This window comes from Schistocerca nitens, chromosome 5 (genome assembly GCF_023898315.1).
Source record: "Schistocerca nitens isolate TAMUIC-IGC-003100 chromosome 5, iqSchNite1.1, whole genome shotgun sequence".
NCBI lineage: Eukaryota > Metazoa > Arthropoda > Insecta > Orthoptera > Acrididae > Schistocerca > Schistocerca nitens.
In genome coordinates, this window is record NC_064618.1 from 358,763,479 (window position 1) to 358,783,817 (window position 20,339).

General features: G+C 39.9%; 1 protein-coding gene across 2 annotated transcripts in view; it reads left to right on the plus strand.

Moving 5' to 3' along the window:
• Positions 1-20,339, plus strand: part of LOC126260890 (probable proline--tRNA ligase, mitochondrial) — a 126,774-nt gene that overhangs the window by 60,185 nt on the left and 46,250 nt on the right. For both annotated transcript variants that reach the window (XM_049958335.1, XM_049958336.1), the window contains one exon: positions 8,723-8,984. In XM_049958335.1, coding sequence (XP_049814292.1) covers positions 8,723-8,984 — 262 coding nt within the window. The remainder of the gene's footprint in view (positions 1-8,722; positions 8,985-20,339) is intronic.

The following is a 20,339-nucleotide window of genomic DNA, read 5'->3' on the forward strand; positions in this document are numbered from 1 at the left end:
TCCAACTACTGTCACACCATTTTTTTGCTGCTAGTGATATTACCCCATAATCATATAGCCAGAAATCCTTATCTTCTTTCCCTTACACTTCACTAACTCCTACTATATCTAGATGGAGTGTTTGGCTTCCCTTTCAAAATTTTCTAACTTTCCTACCACATTCAGACTTGTGACATTCCATGCTGTGATGCGTAAAATGTTGCCCTTTTGTTGGTTTTCCAATGTTCTCTCATGGTCAGCTCTTCCTTGGCAGTCCCCTCTCAGAGATCTGAACTGAGAACCAATCCAAAATCTTTCTCCAATGGAGAGATCATCATGACGCTTTTTTCAGTTACAGGCCATATTTCCTGTGGGTACATATAGTAGTAGTACCTTTAATGCAATGGTTTCTTTTGTGATTTGCTCTTCTTTGACAACAGTTAATTATTACTCTTGCATACATATGCTGCGACAAGAAGAGAATAGAAGCTTTCGAAATGTGGTGCTACAGAAGAATGCTGAAGATTAGATGGGTAGATCACATAACTAATGAGGAAGTATTGAATAGGATTGGGGAGAAGAGAAGTTTGTGGCACAACTTGACCAGAAGAAGGGATCGGTTGGTAGGACATGTTCTGAGGCATCAAGGGATCACCAGTTTAGTATTGGAGGGCAGCGTGGAGGGTAAAAATCGTAGGGGGAGACCAAGAGATGAATACACTAAGCAGATTCAGAAGGATGTAGGTTGCAGTAGGTACTGGGAGATGAAGAAGCTTGCAGAGGATAGAGTAGCATGGAGAGCTGCATCAAACCAGTCTCAGGACTGAAGACCACAACAACAACAACAACAACAACAACATATGCTGCAACATGAAACAAAAGTCAATAAGCTCACAATAAAATAAAATAAAATAATTGTCCTGAGCCACAAAGAAATTAAAGAGTTAATACAATTAATTCACTGTGCATTCAGGTTAAACTGAATACAGGCAAGTTGCCAGTTGGTAACATAGGTGTGGCAGTACTGATAGGTGATGGTGGAAATCACTACAGTAGTAGTTGGTTTGCTGGGCTGAGTAAGAATACCACTCAGTAGGTGCTGAAGTGTAACTTTCTCTAGAGAAATCTCACACAGGCATAGTCAACTTGCACGACAGTAAGAGCAGTCCGATTCATTACCCGGCGAAGTCAGTAAATATAGCATTGTCGTCTAGGAAACTAAACTTTGTGTTCTACCTTACGGCAGGTCTTGTCATGGGGAAAGCCTCGTCAGAGAGGTCCACCGCATGAGCATCTAGGGAAGTGATTCCAGTGGTGGTTTCCTGTTACCTTCCACTGATGATGATGAAATGATAATGAGGACAACACAACACCCAGTCACTGAGCAGAGAAAATCTCCGACCCAGCCGGGAATCGAACCCAGGCCCCTTGATGTGGTCATCTAGGAAACCACCAGTAAAGATCAGAGTACAGTGTTGGTTGTCTTGCAGAGAATAGAATGAGCTCATGGCCGCTTGGGCTTGAATCAGCCGGCAGCTGGTCTCTTGTTATCAGTTGTCCAGAGATGCTGTGTTTTGCTTGCTGGTAGTGTCCTTGCCAGTCATAAATGTAATGACATTTGTCGGTAGTTTTGCATATTCTGTCAGTACATCCAGTAGGGTTTACAAGAGTTTCCATTGCCTTCTGTGTCCTCATGCCATTGATCATTGCTGATTCTGCCACCTTTATGGGCAGTTACCCACCTGAAGAGCAGGAAGATGCCCTGAATACTGTAACACATCCCTGCTCTAATTATATTGTACCATAACAAAGTTCAAAATAGTTTGTTTCAACAAGTGATGCTACATTTGTAGTTGATACTTAGTTGATGCTTAATCTGAGTGCTTGTTGCTGGAGAGATCCTTGCATTTAAATTTTTCAGTTCAGAGATATTAACTGCTTCTTTAAAAATAAGCATTCAGACTCCACTGTTTGACCACTCTTTGCCATTTATTCAAAAAATAATTTTTGAACATAGAGAGAATAGAGCTTCCACTTTCACAACATTTTCCAAACTTTTATAACTCCTTGTAACTGATTTGTGAATTAACTTGTAGACATAGCATACTATATCATCTCCATACCATACCATTCTGCAATGTATTGGTTTGGTGGGCACAGCTACCGAAGTATAAATATATTCTTTATAGTATACACCAGTACATACATTATTGATAATAACATTTTAATTTAGTTGCAATTCTTCTTCTTCTTCTTCTTCTTCTTCTTCTTCCTGAAACATTTCTGTTTATGCAGGTCTTTCACAGACTCTTCCATGCTTCTCTTTTCTTCCACAGTCTACCACTCAGCATTTCCTCCCATTGCAGTCCTCTTTGGTTCTCATCATCATCCATCTGATCTAATTTGCCTTCATCCATGACACTGTTAGTTGCAACAGGCAGAAGAAGTGCTTTGTTGGTGCTGCACTTTTGGTTGAGATAAACTTACACTGCAGTGCTCTTCTTTGGCATGCCAGCGTAGAAGTGTGCACAGGATCAGCTAAGTGAAAAATCAATGCAATATGCACATCTATTTATATATAAAAGCCAGCTTAGGAATTTTCCCTTGTGTGGGACCACTTGTACAAGATCGTGTGTCAGTTTAAAGTTCTATATATGCATATCTTACTGTTTGCATCTTCTGTGTAATCTTTCATTGATTGTATCAGTACCCGTTTGTATTGTAACATGCATTTTTGAGAATGTTTGGAAGCTACCATTGTCTTTTGTATAATCTATGACCAATTGGTAACAAATTGGGGTTTGTAATTTAGTTACTGTAGCAGATTTTCTAATTAACAACTTGTGGTACATCTAGTTTTCCCTTAAAAGGAGTAGCTCTATATATTTTCTGAATTTATCATAAATTAACTCTTTTTTTTTTTTTTCAAGTTTGCTAACAACTATAATTAGCATCAAATTTTTTTTTAGGAAACTAGTAACTTTTACCACAGTTTTTGTGTTGCTTTAATAGAGATCTCATTTTGTGTATCTGCTTCAATTCTTATAGGGAATTAGCAACTTTTTAGCTCTACAGATTAAAAGATAATCAACAGGAATAATTTAAAGTCCTTTGTTCACTGCCTTGTAATATATAGCACCAGCCAAAATGCAGCCCCACTTCAAATGCTGTTCTCAAACACAGGATGAGTTGGTTGATGTTCATAAGCAGCTGGAAACGACCCTGACTACTGTCAAACAATTGGTAGCTGCTGCAAATCGGTGTGTTGGAAGAGCTTCCAAGAGTTGTGAACCTGTGATACCTGTGCCAGAGGTACCTCAGGTACTTTCCTCTCCTATGGATTCTGTCTCCTGTGCAGAAAGGACAGGATCCGTCCTTACCCGTGCACTTGACTGCAATTAGCATGTCAATGGTGGATCAAAGCATCCTGTACAGGGTGGATGGGGACCAGGGAGGGCTCAGGCTGTTTTACCGATCCCCCTATTCAACAAGTTTGAGGTGCTGTCTTTCACTGAAACTGAAACTGAAACAGAAACTGACCCAGTGGGACTCACTTCACCTGTTGTGGGGAAATCTGCTTTCCCCAGTGACATGAGGAGGCGAACGCAAAATCGTCGACAGTTCAAATGTACAGTGAATGATGATCCCCCATATGGAAATGGCAGCAAAGGCTGGAAAGGATACCAGGCGCACTTAGTGTGTATGCCTGGGGGCCTCATTCAACATGTCGAAGAGGCTATTTCGGCAGCCATTGAGGAAACAGGTTGCAACCAACTGCAGATTGTGGTGCACATTGGAACAAATGATGCTTGTTGTCTGGGCTCCAAAGTCATTCTTGGATCATTCCAGTGACTGGCAGAGAAGGTTGAGAAGACCATCCTTGTGCGTGGAGTTTCAACAAAGCTCACAATTTGCAGGATTGTTGCCAAAACTGATCATAGCCCATTGGTTCTGAGTCAAATGGAAGGACTGAACCGGAGAGTCAAATGGAAGGACTGAACCAGAGGCTTTGAAAGTTCTGTGACAAGCTAGGCTGCAGCTTCCTGGACTTGCACCGTAGTGTTGAAAACTATAGGGTCCCCCTAAATAGGGTAGGTGTGCACTGCACATCAGAGGCTGCTACTCAGGTAGCTGACTGTGTGTGGGGTGCAGACAAGGATTTTTTAGATTAGGCGACCCTCCATCCAAACCAGATAATGATGGCTGTAGAAGAATCAGTGTAAGATCAAAAAAATTCCTTCCACAGGTGGGAGTGTTAAAATCCTAATGATAAACTGCCAAAACATTCACAACAAAATGCCAGAGTTTGAAGTGCTCATGAAAAGCAGTGAAGCTCACATAACACTAGGTGCAGAAAGCTGGTTCAAACCTAAAATTGACAGCAGTGAGATTTTTGGGGAAATTTAAGTGTATAGGCAAATGGGAAATGGAAGTGGTGTACTTGTTGCAGTAGACAAAAAACTCAAATGCACCAAGATGGAAATTGAAGCTGTATGTGAGATAGTTTGGGCAAGACTCAGCATCAGGGGTGGCATAAAATTATAATTGGATCCTTCTACCACCCACCAGACTCATCTCCTGATGTAACTGAAAACTTTAGAGAAAACCTCTGTTCACTTGTATGTAAGTTCCCCAATCATACTGTAGTCATCGGTGGAGACTTTAATCATCCAACAATTATCTATGAAAATTACAGTTTTGTTAGTTGTGGCTGTAACAAGACATCTTGTGAAACATTACTAAATGCCTTCTCTGAAAACTACCTAGAACAGATAGTTAGGGACCCTACTCATAATGGAGATATATTGGATCTAATGGCAACAAATAGACCTGACCTGTTTGAGGACATCCACTTCAAAACTGGTATCAATGACCATGATGTGATTGCAGCAACAATGATTACCAAAGTACAAAGGACAACCAAAACAATAAAAAGCTATATATGTTCAGTAAACTAGATAAAAAATCAGTAATGTTATATCTCAATGAGGAACTTGGAACTTTCAGCACAGGTTAGGAATATGTAGAGGAACTCTGGCTCAGGTTTAAAAGAATAGTTGACCATGCACTTGATAGATATGTACCCAGTAGAACAATTCATCATAGGAGGTAACCTCCATTGTATACAGTCACTGTAAAGAAACTTCTAAAGAAACAGATATTACTGCATAATAGGTGTAAAACAAAACATACATCTATAGATAGAGAGATGCTGAATGAAAAACATTCGGCTGTTAAGAGACCAATGCATGATACCTTCAGTGAAATAAGTATTATTGTCAGTGGTGTTGAGAAACAGCTGAAATTGTTAGAACTGAACGAAGCTCCAGGCCCTACACTGAATTCGGAGCTGAATTAGCCCTTCTTCTCACTACAAAAACCCATCCCAGTTCTTGAAAAAAGGTACAGGTCACAAGTATCTACAAGAATGGTAGTAGAACTGATCCACAAAACTATCGTCCAATATCCTTGACATCGATTTGTTGTAGAATCTTTGGACATATTCCCAGCTCAAACATAATGAGGTATCTTGAACAGAATGACCTCCTCAGTGCAAACCAGTGTGGTTTTCTAAAACATCAATAACAAGAAACTGAACTCAAACTTTTCTCATATGACATACTGAAAGCTTTAGATCAAGGCAACCAGGTAGATGCAGTGTTTCTTGATTTCTGAAAAGCATTTGACTCAGTACTGCACCTACACGTATTGTCAAAAGTATGATCCTATTGGGTATCAAATGAAATTTGTGACTGGATTTAGGACTTTTTGATAAGGAGGACACAGTATATTATCTTGGATTGAGAGTTATCACCAAATGTAGAAGCAACTTCAAGTGTGCCACAGGGAAGTGAGTTGGGATACTTGCTGTTCATGTTGTATGTTAATGACGTTGCAGACAATATTAATAATAAAATCAAGCTCCTTGCAGATGATGTACTTATCTATAATGAAGTACTATCTGCATAAATATTCAGTCAAATCTTGATAAGATTTCAACATGGTGCAGAGACTGGCAACTTGCTCTAAATGTTCAAAAATGTAAAACTGTGCACTCCACAAAATGAAAAAACGTAGTATCCTATGACTATAACATCAATGAGTCACTGTTCAAATCGGCCAACTCATACAAGTACCTGAGATATGAAACGGAATGATCACATAGGTTCAGTCATGGGTAAAGCAAGTGGTAGATTTCGGTGTATTGGTAGAATACTGGGGAAGTGCATTCGGTCTACAGTAGAGATTGCTTACAAATTAGTCGTGTGTCCCATCCTAGAATATTACTCAAGTGTGTGGTACCTATACCAGATAGGACTAACAGGGGATATTGAACGTATACAGAGAAGGGAAGCACAAATTGTCACAGGTTTGTTTAATCCATGGGAGAGTGTCACAGAGATACTAAAGGAACTGAAATGACAGGCCCTTGAAGACAGATGTAAACTATCCCAAGAAAGTCTATTAATAAAGTTTCAAGAACTGGCTTTAAATGATTACTCCCTACATATCGCTCACATAGGGATCGTGAGGATAAGATTAGAATAATTACTGCATGCACAAAGGTATTCAAACCATCATTCTTCCCATGCTCCATACATGAATGGAACAGGAAGAAACCCTAATAACTGGTACAATGGGATATACCCTCCGGCATGCTCTTCACAGTAGTCTGCAGAGTATAGATGTAGATATAGATTCTGTCTGTTCTAGAGCTTTTCTTGAAAGTATTTCTGGGCCCATTCATTTAACATGGCCAAACCATTTAAGTCCATTTTTCCCCTAGTTTCATTTAGGGAATTAACGTAAAGGTTGTTTCTGTGTTTCATATTGTTTCATTCCTTATCCTGTCTCTTCTTGTATTACCCAGGATCCTTGTAGAAAGCACAATTACAAACAGTAATTATCTAGACACACCGTCATGTGCATGACAAAGCATAATTACAATTTCTCTAGTGAAACATAATAAATTTGCACTCTTTCAAATCAAAATTTGCATTGTCAGTGCTTGAATAATTAATTTTATAAACTGTTCTTTAAACATAATTATATTATGATTTCACTTCCTATTGTAGTGGTTTCTTATGACAATTCATAATATTTTATATAAATTACTTTGTTCCAGTTTGTACTGAGAATGACAAATATACACTATGTAGCGTTGCACTCATTATTTTATAAAGAATGGTCATAGATTGTGAGTTGAAGTGCAAAAGTATATCCAATGTACGTAATGGAATTGGCTGAATCAGTTGGTATTCCAAACCAATTTATTGTGTTCTACAATACTTCAGCCTCAATCTGTTCCATTACAACTTTTATCTTCTCTGTTTGACAAAGCTGTTGGCATATAGAGGGCGATTGCTTATAATAGAATCTTTGACCAGCAATAATGATGACTTTTATTCAGAATCTAAACAGTGCCGTTGGTTGAACCCAGGGCGATGACATTTTGATTAAGGGTCAAAAATGCTATCCCTAGATTACTCTTGCCATGACAATCAGTTTAGGAGACACACAACCTACATATTGGACTCAATGTTAGTCCTCGTTCTCTTATTTTTATTCCCTCTCCAACACCATTCCACTGAAATACTATAGTTGTCTCAGCCCCTCGGTATTTTGTTCCAGGCAGCAATCACAAGTGTACCTACTTATGTTTAAATTTCTCCAAACATTCCACCATTACCTCCACCACCACAATTCCTAAGCTGTGGGGTGCTACAGTGTTTTCTACTTTCACAGCATACATGTTTGGGTGAAATTGTTCCAGATCTTACACAAAATCCTGTGACTTTTTTTATCAATTTGACTCCCTTGTCACCACCACCCACACTACTCCACTGCCACCCACCACTCCCACGTATCTTACTCCACCGCCACCTACCCTACCCAACCACCACCCAACCTACTCCACTGCCAGCCAGCCTACTCCACTGTCACTCGCCCTACTTCATCACCCCCACTCTACACCACTGCCACCCAACATACTGCCTGCCACCCATCCTACTCCACTGCCACCCACCCCACTCCACTGCTGCTCACCCGCGACCTACCCTATCCACTGCAACCCACCCAACTCCACCGTCACTCACTCTACACCATCACTACCTACTCTAAGCCACCTCCACCCACCCTACTCTGCCGCCACCCATCCTACTCCAACACCATCCACCCTACTCCGCCGCTACCCACCCTACGCCACTACCATCAAACCTAATCGAACACCATGCACCCTTCTACACTCTATTCCAAATTACTCCACCCTGTCCCACCCTAATCCACCCCAGCCCACCTGAATTCATCACATCACACCCCTCTGCACAACAGTGCACCACACCCCACCCTGTCCTATCATGCTGCACCCCAACCCACCATTCTCCACCTGATCACATCTCAATCTTTTCCGTCACATCACATCCCACCTAACCCACTACCATGTTAATAAATTCTCAGTTCCAAAGAAAAGATTATGATACTGCCATGAACTAAATGAAATTCGTAAATTACATCTTTGTTCTTGAGCTAGGGGTGTTGTTTGCAATCAGCTGTAGCAATTAAATTGAAAAGCTTCTTCGGCCAAAAAAAATTGTGATATATCTACCAGCAAGACACTGAAAAGAAATGTTCTCACTATGTCAATAAACTAACTTTTATATGTGGGTTCCAAACATTTAATAAATCATTTTGTTATTATTGTGATTTTGTTTTTGATTGATACCCCTTTCTGTTTCTTTTCAAGACACATGAAGAAGCAGTTACTGACCTGATAGCATCTGTACCACAATTATCACATCACCATTTCCCACTCTTATTGTATCAGATAGGAAGTAAGTTCCGAGATGAAATGAAACCACGGTTTGGTTTAATGAGAGCAAGAGAGTTTATTATGAAAGACTTGTACTCGTTTGATACCTCAGTTGAAAATGCAGAAGTCACATATGACACTGTAACTACAGCTTACAGCAACATCTTTAAGGAAATAGGGGTTGAATGTATGAAAGGTAAGTTATCATTGTTGTTCTATATCTAACTAGTCTTTCTTATTCAAAGCTCAAATATTTAAGTAATATCTACAGCTAATTTCAGTATGTACCAATGGTTATAGATATTTTCAAGATGTTACATCGTTAACCAAAACTTTACCATCTGGTAAATTGTCAGCTTGTGGCTGCATAAAAGATGGGCAAAGAATTATTCAGCATGATGATTTATAGTTCACACAATATTTTTATCATCAAAGTATTGATCACACAAGTCTAACAGCACATTTTAATGGTTAAACCAGAACTCAGTCATTGAATTACAAAATTCATTACAACATCATATGTATTCCGACATATCCTAATGAAATTCTGGTTTAATGAATTTTTATTTTAAAGAACTGAAAAACAAAATAAAAAGGCTACACAAATTAGATGATAAAACAGTGCTGGCAGATAGATAAATGATTACATGATGAGGAATAATCCATGTTTTCAAAATAATGACACAGTGAAACAAGTTACCATACTTGAATGCATCCACAATGAGAAATTTGTTGATTAATAAGATGATGATAACTGGTGGTACAGATAAAGTGAAAACCCAACTGTAATTTCAGTAAATGATTGGACTGTAGCTAATGACTTAAGTATTAAACAGTGGACAGGTGTTGCTGACATTAAACAGATCAGTGTCAGTGAAAGCTACTTACTGGCCTCTAGTACACAAACATCAGAATCAAAGAAGACAGCATTCGTAGACGACCCATCTGTCTAGGGAAATGGTTTAACTGTTGTAAAATATAGGATGACCAGAAGCCCAGTTAATGACTCATAAAGACTTATGGTTCCAAGAGTCTTGAAAGCACTCCTCTTACGTCTTACATATGAAATAATTATGTCATGTGCAAAGGTAATAAAGTTAATAAGAAATGAGATCACAGAATTGCGTTTATCTGAGAACTGGTAAGAAGTCATGAAGAATAGTATTTTTGGAGAAGTGACAGCCTTGATTAGAGAAATATCATTCTTACTCAAATACGCCAACATATAATGGGATAGGATGGTGTCAGTGAGAACCAGTTTCTTTTTAGATGTGGCGGAGTATGGGAGAGTCCAGGCACTAGAGCACAATTGCAAATCCAGATTTTACAATATTTTAATAGACCACTCATATGTCATATTATTTCACACTCGTGGCACAAAATGTGACACTCTTAATAGATACATAAAGATTGTATGAAAGTGAATCAAACTCGAAGATCTAACTGCAAAGTATATTGTTTGACAATGCAAACATTTCCATATAATGCCACTTATTTTGTAAGTACAAAAATTACCTGTCTGTTGTGGACTCTATTGGATCTCTATGTAGTATTAGTATGCAGAGACAGTATCTGGTTGTCAGTAAAGAACAGTTTCGTCAGTATTAATCTGAGCAGAATTTGACTGAGACTTAATTGTAATATTCCGTTGAATTTCTGTGAATGAATTCTTTTCAAATCGTTGCAAATACACTTATATTAAACCTTGCTTGATAACACAGTTTGTTATTTGTGGAGAGTGCAGATCCACTTATAATTTTCACTTCACTATGTTTCTTCGCAAATTCCAATTTGTCATACAGTATCTGCTGGAGGTAAAGAACTTCTTTTAGCATTAATATTTCAGGAGCAAGGAAGACTGCTCACTGAATAGCTGAAGCATCGAGTTGCTGACAGGCAAGCACAAAAGAGAAATAAAACTTGGTAGCTTTTAGAATAAATCCCTTATTGAATCAGACTACAAGTACACACACACACACACACACACACACACACACACGTCTCCTTCTCTGGAATTATTTACATTCTACCAAAATTTTCCAAGCCTATTTTTTGTACTGTACATTTTGTAAACTGGCAGTAAAATAACATACCTTCCTACACCAGATTTAGTTTTGATAATTGAATATGTCCTCACCACCCAGCATATAAGAGACTGCATAAAAATAAAAGTGTCAGTTTGTCTTGCAGTTTATTACAGAATTACTTACATCTTTGCTGAATAATTAGGTTTCATTACAATTTTGATGAATGAAATAAAAACATGTTTTACTAAAGTGTGCAAAAAGATAATAACATTTGAAGTTCCCAAATGTGACCAATGATTATATATGTCCTGAATACCTGAGACCAGACTTCAGAATTTTGTGTAAAAGAAAGGTAAATTGCATTATTGCACAATTGTCAGAAAGAACAGGAGCATACAGGTCTGAGGTGGAGAGAGGTAGGGCAGATAGATGCAGTATGGAGGTTAGATGGTTAGACTGACTCCCACAGTTCCTGTTCCTTTACCACGTGGTGTCCTGCTCATCACTGTTGATGCCACCTCTCTTTACACTAACATCCCAAATACCCAGGACCTTGCCATTGTTGAACACCACCTTTCACAAATCCTGATGGATTCCAAACCTACAACCTACTCCCTAGTCACTATGACCAACTAAATTCTAATCCATAATTATTTCTCCTTTGAAGGTAAAACAAATCTGGGTACAGCTATGGGCAGCTGCATGGCACACTCCTATGCCAACATATTCATGGGCCATTTAGAGAAATCCTTTCTAACCACCTAGAATTCCAAACCCTTCACCTGGTTCAGATTCATTGATGATATCTTTATGATCTAGATTGAAGGCGAAGACACTCTATCCACATTCCTCCAAAACCTCGACACCATCTCCCCCAAGCACTTCATCTGGTCCTCCTCAACTCAACAAGCCATCTTCCTTGATGTTGACCCCCACTTCAAAGATGACTATGTCAGTACTTCCGTCTATATCAAACTTATACCTCCACTTTGACAGTTGCCATCCATTCCATACCAAGAAGTCCATTCCATACAGCCTGATCACCTGTGGCCATCACATTTGTCGTGACAAGGAATCCCTCTCTAAATCACCAAGGGTCTCACTGAGGCCTCACAGACTGTAATTAGCCTCCCAACCTTGTAGAAAAACAGATCTCCCAAGCCTTATCTTTCCAGTCACCCACCACTTCCCTAAGTCCCACCATCCGGCCATAGAGGAGCATTCTCCTCATGACTCAGTACCATCCAGGACTGGAGCAACTGTATCACATTCTCCACCAGGGTTTCGACTACCTTTTGTCATGCCCTGAAATGAGGGAAATGAGGAATGTCCTACTCACTATCCTTCCTACCCCTCCCATAGTGCTATTCTGGCACCCACTGTACCTACACAATATTCTTGTCCATTCTTACCCAACCCCTCACCCCAACCCCTTGCTTTATGGCTCATATCTCTGTAATACAGCTAGATGCAAGATCTGTCCCGTACATCCTCCCACCAGTCCTGTCACAAGCATCACCTATCCCATCAAAGGGATGTGATCTACAAGATAATCTGCAGCCACTATGCTGCATTCCGTGTGGGCATGACAACCAACAACCTGTCTGTCTGCTTAAGTAGCCACACCACGTTCTTCATTTCAGTGACTGCTTCATGGCCTGTGCCATGTTGATCCTTCCCACCAACACCAGGTAATCTGAATTGCACAGGTGGGAACTCTCTCTATAATACATCCACCAACTACCCCCTTCTCTGTTTCCATTCCAGCACTACACAGCCCTCTATTCCGCCAACACATCCACAGCCTTTTTACTTTTTTTTTTTCCGGTGCCCCCCACTGCTTCCCACCTGCCCTACTTCTAACCTCTCGAATGCACCTAGCTACGCCCCCCCCACCCACCCACCTGCCCCCCCTCCCCGCCCCCACATGCCCTTCCTCTCTCTCTTGATTGCACCTAGCTGCCCTACCCTCTCCCCATCTCATCCTTGTGTGCTCCCATAAGCAGCTCTTTACTGTCCCACACCCCACCACCCAGTTTTCTTCACCCATCATGCACCGCTGCTCGCAATCTCTGGTTGTGTGTGTGTGTGTGTGTGTGTGTGTGTGTGTGTGTGTGTGTCTATTCTGTAGAAGGCCTGTTGGTCGAAAGCTTTGTTTGACAGTCTTTTTGATGTGCCTGTTTGCTATATGGTGAGTAGCAACTATCCTTTTCATAATATTGTTATTATTCCATCCTGGATTTTCCATTGTTTGTTTTTACATTAAATTCAGCCATGTTAGAAATTTTAAATTCGGTCATGTTAGAAAAGTTAGTGATGGTTCACTGCAATTTTCCCATTCTAAATAACCTTTCTCTGCAATAAGTTTTCCTGACAAAAATTTGACTAAAGTAAAAAAGTTGTGTTTTAAATAATAAAACACTGCAGCCATTCTGTATTTTTTCAGGCCTAGCTCCACGCATTTTGAGAATTCATTCTCATTTCCAATTGCAGATATTTACATTGGTATTTTACATTTGATAATAAGGATCAGTTCTTGAAATGCATTGTGCTATGCATGAAAAAAAAAAAAAATTTTTTAAATCATCAGTGACACTGTTGCAGGCTTTCTAAAATTATTGATTATAATGAATGAAAGAAAGTGGAAAAAAATTATCTTTCATTGACTTATAAGGTCAAAATTTGTCTTCAATAAACTACTGAATGAACACTCAGTATACTAAAAGGACATACAGTTGTATATTTTGTTTCCACTTATAATTCAATTAACTGAAAAAAATTAACTAGCAATGAGCTCACATAATGCTTGTTTAAGCCAGCTGCTTTCAGCACTGACATCACTGATTAGTACTGCTGTAAAACAAGTATATTTTTTCTATATAATGATGTTTCATCAAGTATCCACAGTGAAGTCCACAGAAATTTTATTGGCACTACTTCTGTCAGATAACATTGTATTTTACCCAACAGATACAAATTAAAAATTCTCCCACCAAAATGAACAAATGAGAGGTCAGCCTGACAAGGCATTCCCTATTCTACTTTATCTGAAAAAAGAAGAAGAGAGTAAAAAGTGAATATTTCTTCCTGTTTACAGCACAAAACACAGACAGTGTTTCACTTGTTATTTTAACTTGCTGATGATAAATAAGAATCGTGACTTACAAATTCTTTTACAAATTGCATTTATTGTGTTTGTAATTTGCTTATGTTGTACATTGCCTTTTACTGTGGTGTTATCACTGATTTATTCACTGGTGAGAGTTGTCACTGGCAGAATAAATTGCACACAGTAAACTTTTGTGTCTTCTTTGAAGTGCAATAAGTGATACTTTGTTAGTTTGTTTAATCCTTGAATGATTATCACTCTTTGTAATTGATTCTTTTTCCTGTTCATGATATTGCATTAATAAAGAAAGAAAGTTTTTTGTATAGCATGTTCACTTCCTGTGGTCTAACCAATTTTGTAACGAATACGCAGGGGTACTACAGAGTCGTGTCCCCCAAAAATGTGAAAATACACAGATAGGCATGCAAAGTCAGACGATATCATTGGTACAAGAGGCGAGTCAGATCAGACCACAAGGCAGCTAAAAGATCTACGGATGTATGGGACAATGTACAGAGGTATGTAGAAGAGATCCAGTTGGCAATAGAGGAACAGGAAAATTTCAGTAGTGAGTCCACATACAGCAACCAACAACAGAATTATAATGGTCAGAAAATGATAGATGAAGTTACTGACATCACAGTTCTTGGCAGAAAAACCAGAACTTTGGTTCACAATGTCAAAAAAGCATTTACACAAGATGAGATGACCTATGAGTGGATGAATTTCACAGTGGCAGTGAATGCATTAAATGCTAGAATGGCTGCTATATGTGCAGACATAATACTAAAACCAGCATGAGATCAGCAATGTTGTTGTTGTGGTCTTCTGTCCTGAGACTGGTTTGATGCAGCTTTCCATGCTACTCTATCCTGTGCAAGCTTCTTCATCTCCAAGTGCCTACTGCAACCTACATCCTTCTGAATCTGCTTAGTGTATTCATCTCTTGGTCTCCCTCTATGATTTTTAGCCTCCACGTTGCCCTCCAATGCTAAATTGGTGATCCCTTGATGCCTCAGAACATGTCCTACCAACCAATCCCTTCTTCCAGTCACGTTGTGCCACAAACTCCTCTTCTCCCCAATCCTATTCAATACCTCCTCATTAGTTAAGTGATATACCCATCTAATCTTCATCATTCTTCTGTAGCACCACATTTCGAAAGCTTCTAGTCTCTTCTTGTCCAAACTATTTAAATTTATGTTTCACTTCCGTACATGGCTACACTCCATACAAATACTTTCAGAAACGACTTCCTGGCACTTAAATCTATACTCGATGTTATCAAATTTCTCTTCTTCAGAAACGCTTTCCTTGACATTGCCACCCTACATTTTATATCCTCTCTACTTTGACCATCATCAGTTATTTTGCTCCCCAAATAGCAAAACTCCTTTACTACTTTAAGTGTCTCATTTCCTAATCTAATTCCCTCAGCATCACCCGACTTAATTCGACTACATTCCATTATCCTCGTTTTGCTTTTGTTGATGTTCATCTTATATCCTCCTTTCAAGACACTGCCCATTCCGTTCAACTGCTCTTCCAAGTCCTTTTCTGTCTCGGACAGAATTACAATGTCATCGGCGAACCTCAGAGTTTTTATTTCTTCTCCGTGGATTTTAATACCTACTACGAATTTTTCTTTTGTTTCCTTCACTGCTTGCTCAATATACAGATTGAATAACATCATGGAGAGGCTACAACCCTGTCTCACTCCCTTCCCAACCACTGCTTCCCTTTCATGTCCCTCGACTCTTATAACTGCCATCTGCTTTCTGTATAAATTGTAAATACCCTTTCGGTCCCTGTATTTTACCCCTGTCCCCTTCAGAATTTGAAAGAGAGTATTCCAGTCAATATTGTCAAAAGCTTTCTCTAAGTCTGCAAATGCTAGAAACATAGGTTTGCCTTTCCTTAATCTAGCTTCTAAAATAAGTCGTAGGGTCAGTATTGCCTCACGTGTTGCGATATTTCTACAGAATCCAAACTGATCTTCCCCGAGGTCAGCTTCTACCAGTTTTTCCATTCGTCTGTAAAGAATTCACGTTAGTATTTTTCAGCCATGACTTATTAAACTGACAGTTTGGTAATTCTCACATCTGTCAGCACCTGCTTTCTTTGGGATTGGAATTATTACATTCTTCTTGAAGTCTGAGAGTATTTCACCTGTCTCATACATCTTGCTCACCAGATGCTAGAGTTTTGTCAGGACTGGCTCTCCAAAGGCTGTCAGTAATTCTAATGGAATGTTGTCTTCTCCCGGGGCCTTGTTTTGACTCAGGTCTTTCAGTGCTCTGTCAAACTCTTCACGCAGTATTATATCTCCCATTTCATCTTCATCTACATCCTCTTCCATTTCCATAATATTGCCCTCAAGTACATTGCCCTTGTATAGACCCTCTATATACTCCTTCCACCTTTCTGCTTTCCCTTCTTTGCTTACAACTGGATTTCCATCTGAGCTCTTGATATTCATACAAGTGGTTCTCTTTTCTTCAAAGGTGTCTTTAATTTTCCTGTAGGCAGTATCTATCTTACCCCTAGTGAGATAAGCCTCTACATCCTTACATTTGTCCTCTAGCCATCCCTGCCTAGCCATTTTGCGCTTCCTGTCGATCTCATTTTTGAGACGTTTGCATTCCTTTTTGCCTCTTTCACTTGCTGCATTTTTGTATTTTCTCCTTTCATCAATTAAATTCTGTATCTCTTCTGTTACCCAAGGATTTCTACTAGCCCTCGTCTTTCTACCTACGTGATCCTCTGCTGCCTTCACTATTTCATCCCTCAAAGCTACCCATTCTTCTTCTACTGTACTTCTTTCCCCCATTCCTGTCAATTGTTCCCTAATGCTCTCCCTGAAGCTCTCTACAACCTCTGGTTCTTTCAGTTTATCCAGGTCCCATCTCTTTAAATTCCCACTTTTTTGCAGTTTCTTCAGTTTTAATCTACAGTCCATAACCAATAGATTGTGGTCAGAGTCCACATCTGCCCCTGGAAATGTGTACAATTTAAAACCTGGTTTCTAAATCTCTGTCTTACCATTATATAATCTATCTGACACCTTCCAGTATCTCCAGGCTTCTTCTATGTATACAACCTTCTTTTATGATTCTTGAACCAAGTGTTAGCTATGATTAAGTTGTGCTCTGTGCAGAATTCTGCCAGGCAGCTTCCTCTTTCATTTCTTACCCCCAATCCATATTCACCTACTACGTTTCCTTCTCTCCCTTTTCCTACTGCCAAATTCCAGTCACCCATGACTATTAAATTTTCATCTCCCTTCACTATCTGGATAATTTCTTTTATTTCATCATACATTTCTTCAATTTCTTCGTCATCTGCAGAGCTAGTTGGCTTATAAACTTGTACTACTATAGTAGGCGTGGGCTTCATGTCTATCTTGGCAACAATAATGCGTTCACTATGCTGTTTGTAGTAGCTTACCCCCACTCCTACTTTTTTATTCATTATTAAACCTACTCCTGCATTATCCCTATTTGATTTTGTATTTATTACCCTGTATTCGCCTGACCAAAAGTCTTGTTCCTCCTACCACCAAACTTCACTAATTCCCACTGTATCTATCTAACTTTAACCTATCCATTTCCCTTTTTAAATTTTCTGACCTACCTGCCCGATTAAGGGATCTGACATTCCATGCTCCAATCTGTAGAATGCCAGTTTTCTTTCTCCTGATAACAACATCCTCTTGAGTAATCCCCGCCCGGAAATCTGAATGGGGTACTATTTATCTCCGGAATATTTTACCCAAGAGGACGCCATCATCATTTAACCATATAGTACAGCTGCATGCCCTCGGGAAAAATTACGGCTGTAGTTTCCCCTTGCTTTCAGCCGTTCACAGTACCAGCACAGCAAGGCCGTTTTGGTTAGTGTTACAAGGCCAGATCAATCAATCATCCAGACTGTTGCCCCTGCAACTACTGAAAAGGCTGCCGCCCCTCTTCAGGAACCACACTTTTTTCTGGCCTCTCAACAGGTACCCCTCCGTTGTGGTTGCACCTACGGTACGGCTATCTGTATCGCTGAGGCATGCAAACCTCCCAACCAACGGCAAGGTCCATGGTTCATGGGGGGGGAGATCAGCAATATATGAGCCTAAAGAAGCTGTTAATCAGCAGAGTATGCAAACCAGTAGACCAATGAATACAGCAGCTGCTGAAGAATGAGCAAATAGGAGACAGAACACCCTCTGAATGTTGGCGATACTTACAAGGCACCTTAGAAGAGACAGAATTTCCAGATGTGACACTGCAGCACATATGGATGGCACAAGTAATTGAGGTTGTAAAGTCAGCAGTGCTAATGTGTGAAAAAGATGATGTCTACACAGTGATCACAGTAGCTGACAAAGTTTATGAAATGATATACGCACAATAAGTGTAATAGTGGTTACTGAGGAATTAATTATGCAAGAGACTGCAACTACAAAAAAGGGCACCAGTCAGCCATCAGTAAGCAGATACATTGCCTTAAAGAACAGACTGACATGTTGCAAAAGCAGGTGACAAGACTTTTAGGAAACAAGAGAACCATGCCCAGGCACAGCATGGGAGACAGCAGTGGACCAAAATAAAATGGGCGCATATGTTGGCATCACTGGCATTTTGGCGAGAGAGCTACAAAATGTATGTCACCACATACATATCCAAATGGTGTCTGTGGACTGCCAGAACCAGCAAAAGTGCCTTGTAGAGGGAGCTGTCTATGGCAAGGGAGCCAATTGGGTGAGTGATCTAATGAGCTTACCAACACTGTCGCAGCAGTTATACACGATACGTGTGAAGTCAAATCATTACTACCTCATCAACTCTGGGCTGAATGGGCTGAATGTCAGCACATTGCCAATCAGTGAATATAAAGATGTGGCTGCAGCCTTGCTGATACAGCTCACAGCAATGAATAGTTTGCCAGTAGTGACATATGGAAACCATGAAGTGGAGGTAGACCTAGGGTTTTGTAAGAGTTGTATGTGGCAATTCATTGTAGCAGAGACAGCAAGACCATATTGGGAGCAGACTTTCTCTGTCAAAAGAGGACAAAGATCAGTCCCAAACTGCTCAGATCAGGAAGGATGGAGAAGTTGTCACAGGTTTCCTAGTCTGAAACACGATAAATACCACAGACTACCCACACAATTTGGTGGTGCAGAAGGAGAATGGCTGTACTATGGCAAACATACAAGGGATGTCACACAATGCAATGCATTATATTAGGACAATGCTGGGGCAGTCAGTCTCACAGCAGCTGAGAAGATTAGTGCCAGGCCATTCTGTGGTGGCAAAAACAGAATTTGATTGGGCATGATACGAAGGTCTAGTAGCCTTTGGACATCACCACTTGGCAGGAACAACTAGTTTCAGTGTGATTGACTACAAAAAGGTGTACAATGAGATACCCATAGTGGAAGATGACATATCAAAGATTTTGTCAGTAACACCATTGGGTTGTTTGAATTTTTGCAAATGCCATTCAGGATGAAAAATGCTGCAGTCGTGGCAGCATTTCATTGACAATGTACTGTGGAGATTGGAATATTGTGCATACCTTGATGACATTATGTTATTTTCAGAGTCAGTGGCACTGCACAAAGAACATCTCAAGGCAATATTCTACTGCATAAATAAACATGGCATAATAGTAAATGAGGTGAAGTGTATTTTTCAACAGTAGCAAGTAATGTTTCAGGGCTATGTAGTACTGGCAGCCAGAATCAGCGGATTGAAGGGCAAAATAGACATCATCAGAGAAATATCTCACCCAGCAGATTTTCCCCAGCTCAGGAGTTTTCTAGAGGTCATAAACTGCTATCATTAGTGCCTACCAAGGACAGCTGAGATACAAGCACCTTTGACTGAAGCAATAGCAGGTAAGAGCACAACAAGCCGACAGCCATTGCAGTGAACCCCAAATATGCAGAGGGCTTTTGATAAAGTAAAGGTCAGTTTGCAAAACATGGTTCTATTAGCACATCCTGCACTTCAGACGCCATTAGCAGTAATAGTCAATGCCAACCAACAAGCGGTGCTTGTGACCCTCCACCAGTATGTAGACAATCACTGGCAGCCTTTAGATTTTTTTTTGCACGAGCCCACAGAATCGCAAGTCAAGTGGAGCATGTATGGTAGAGAGCTGCTGACAATTTATGAGCCAGTAAAACATTTCTGCCCATATGTGGAGGCTAATGCTGTCACAATTTACCTTTGCTGTCAATAAGTCCAAGGAGAACTGCTCCCCCAGAATGTCACACTAGTTAGAATTTATTGGCCAGTTCACTATAGATATACGAAACATTAAGGGGGCTGAAAATGTCATAGTTGATTTTTCCTCAAGAGTCATAGCCATCTCCTTTACAGTAGATTACAAGCACTTGGCTGCCACACAAGCTACA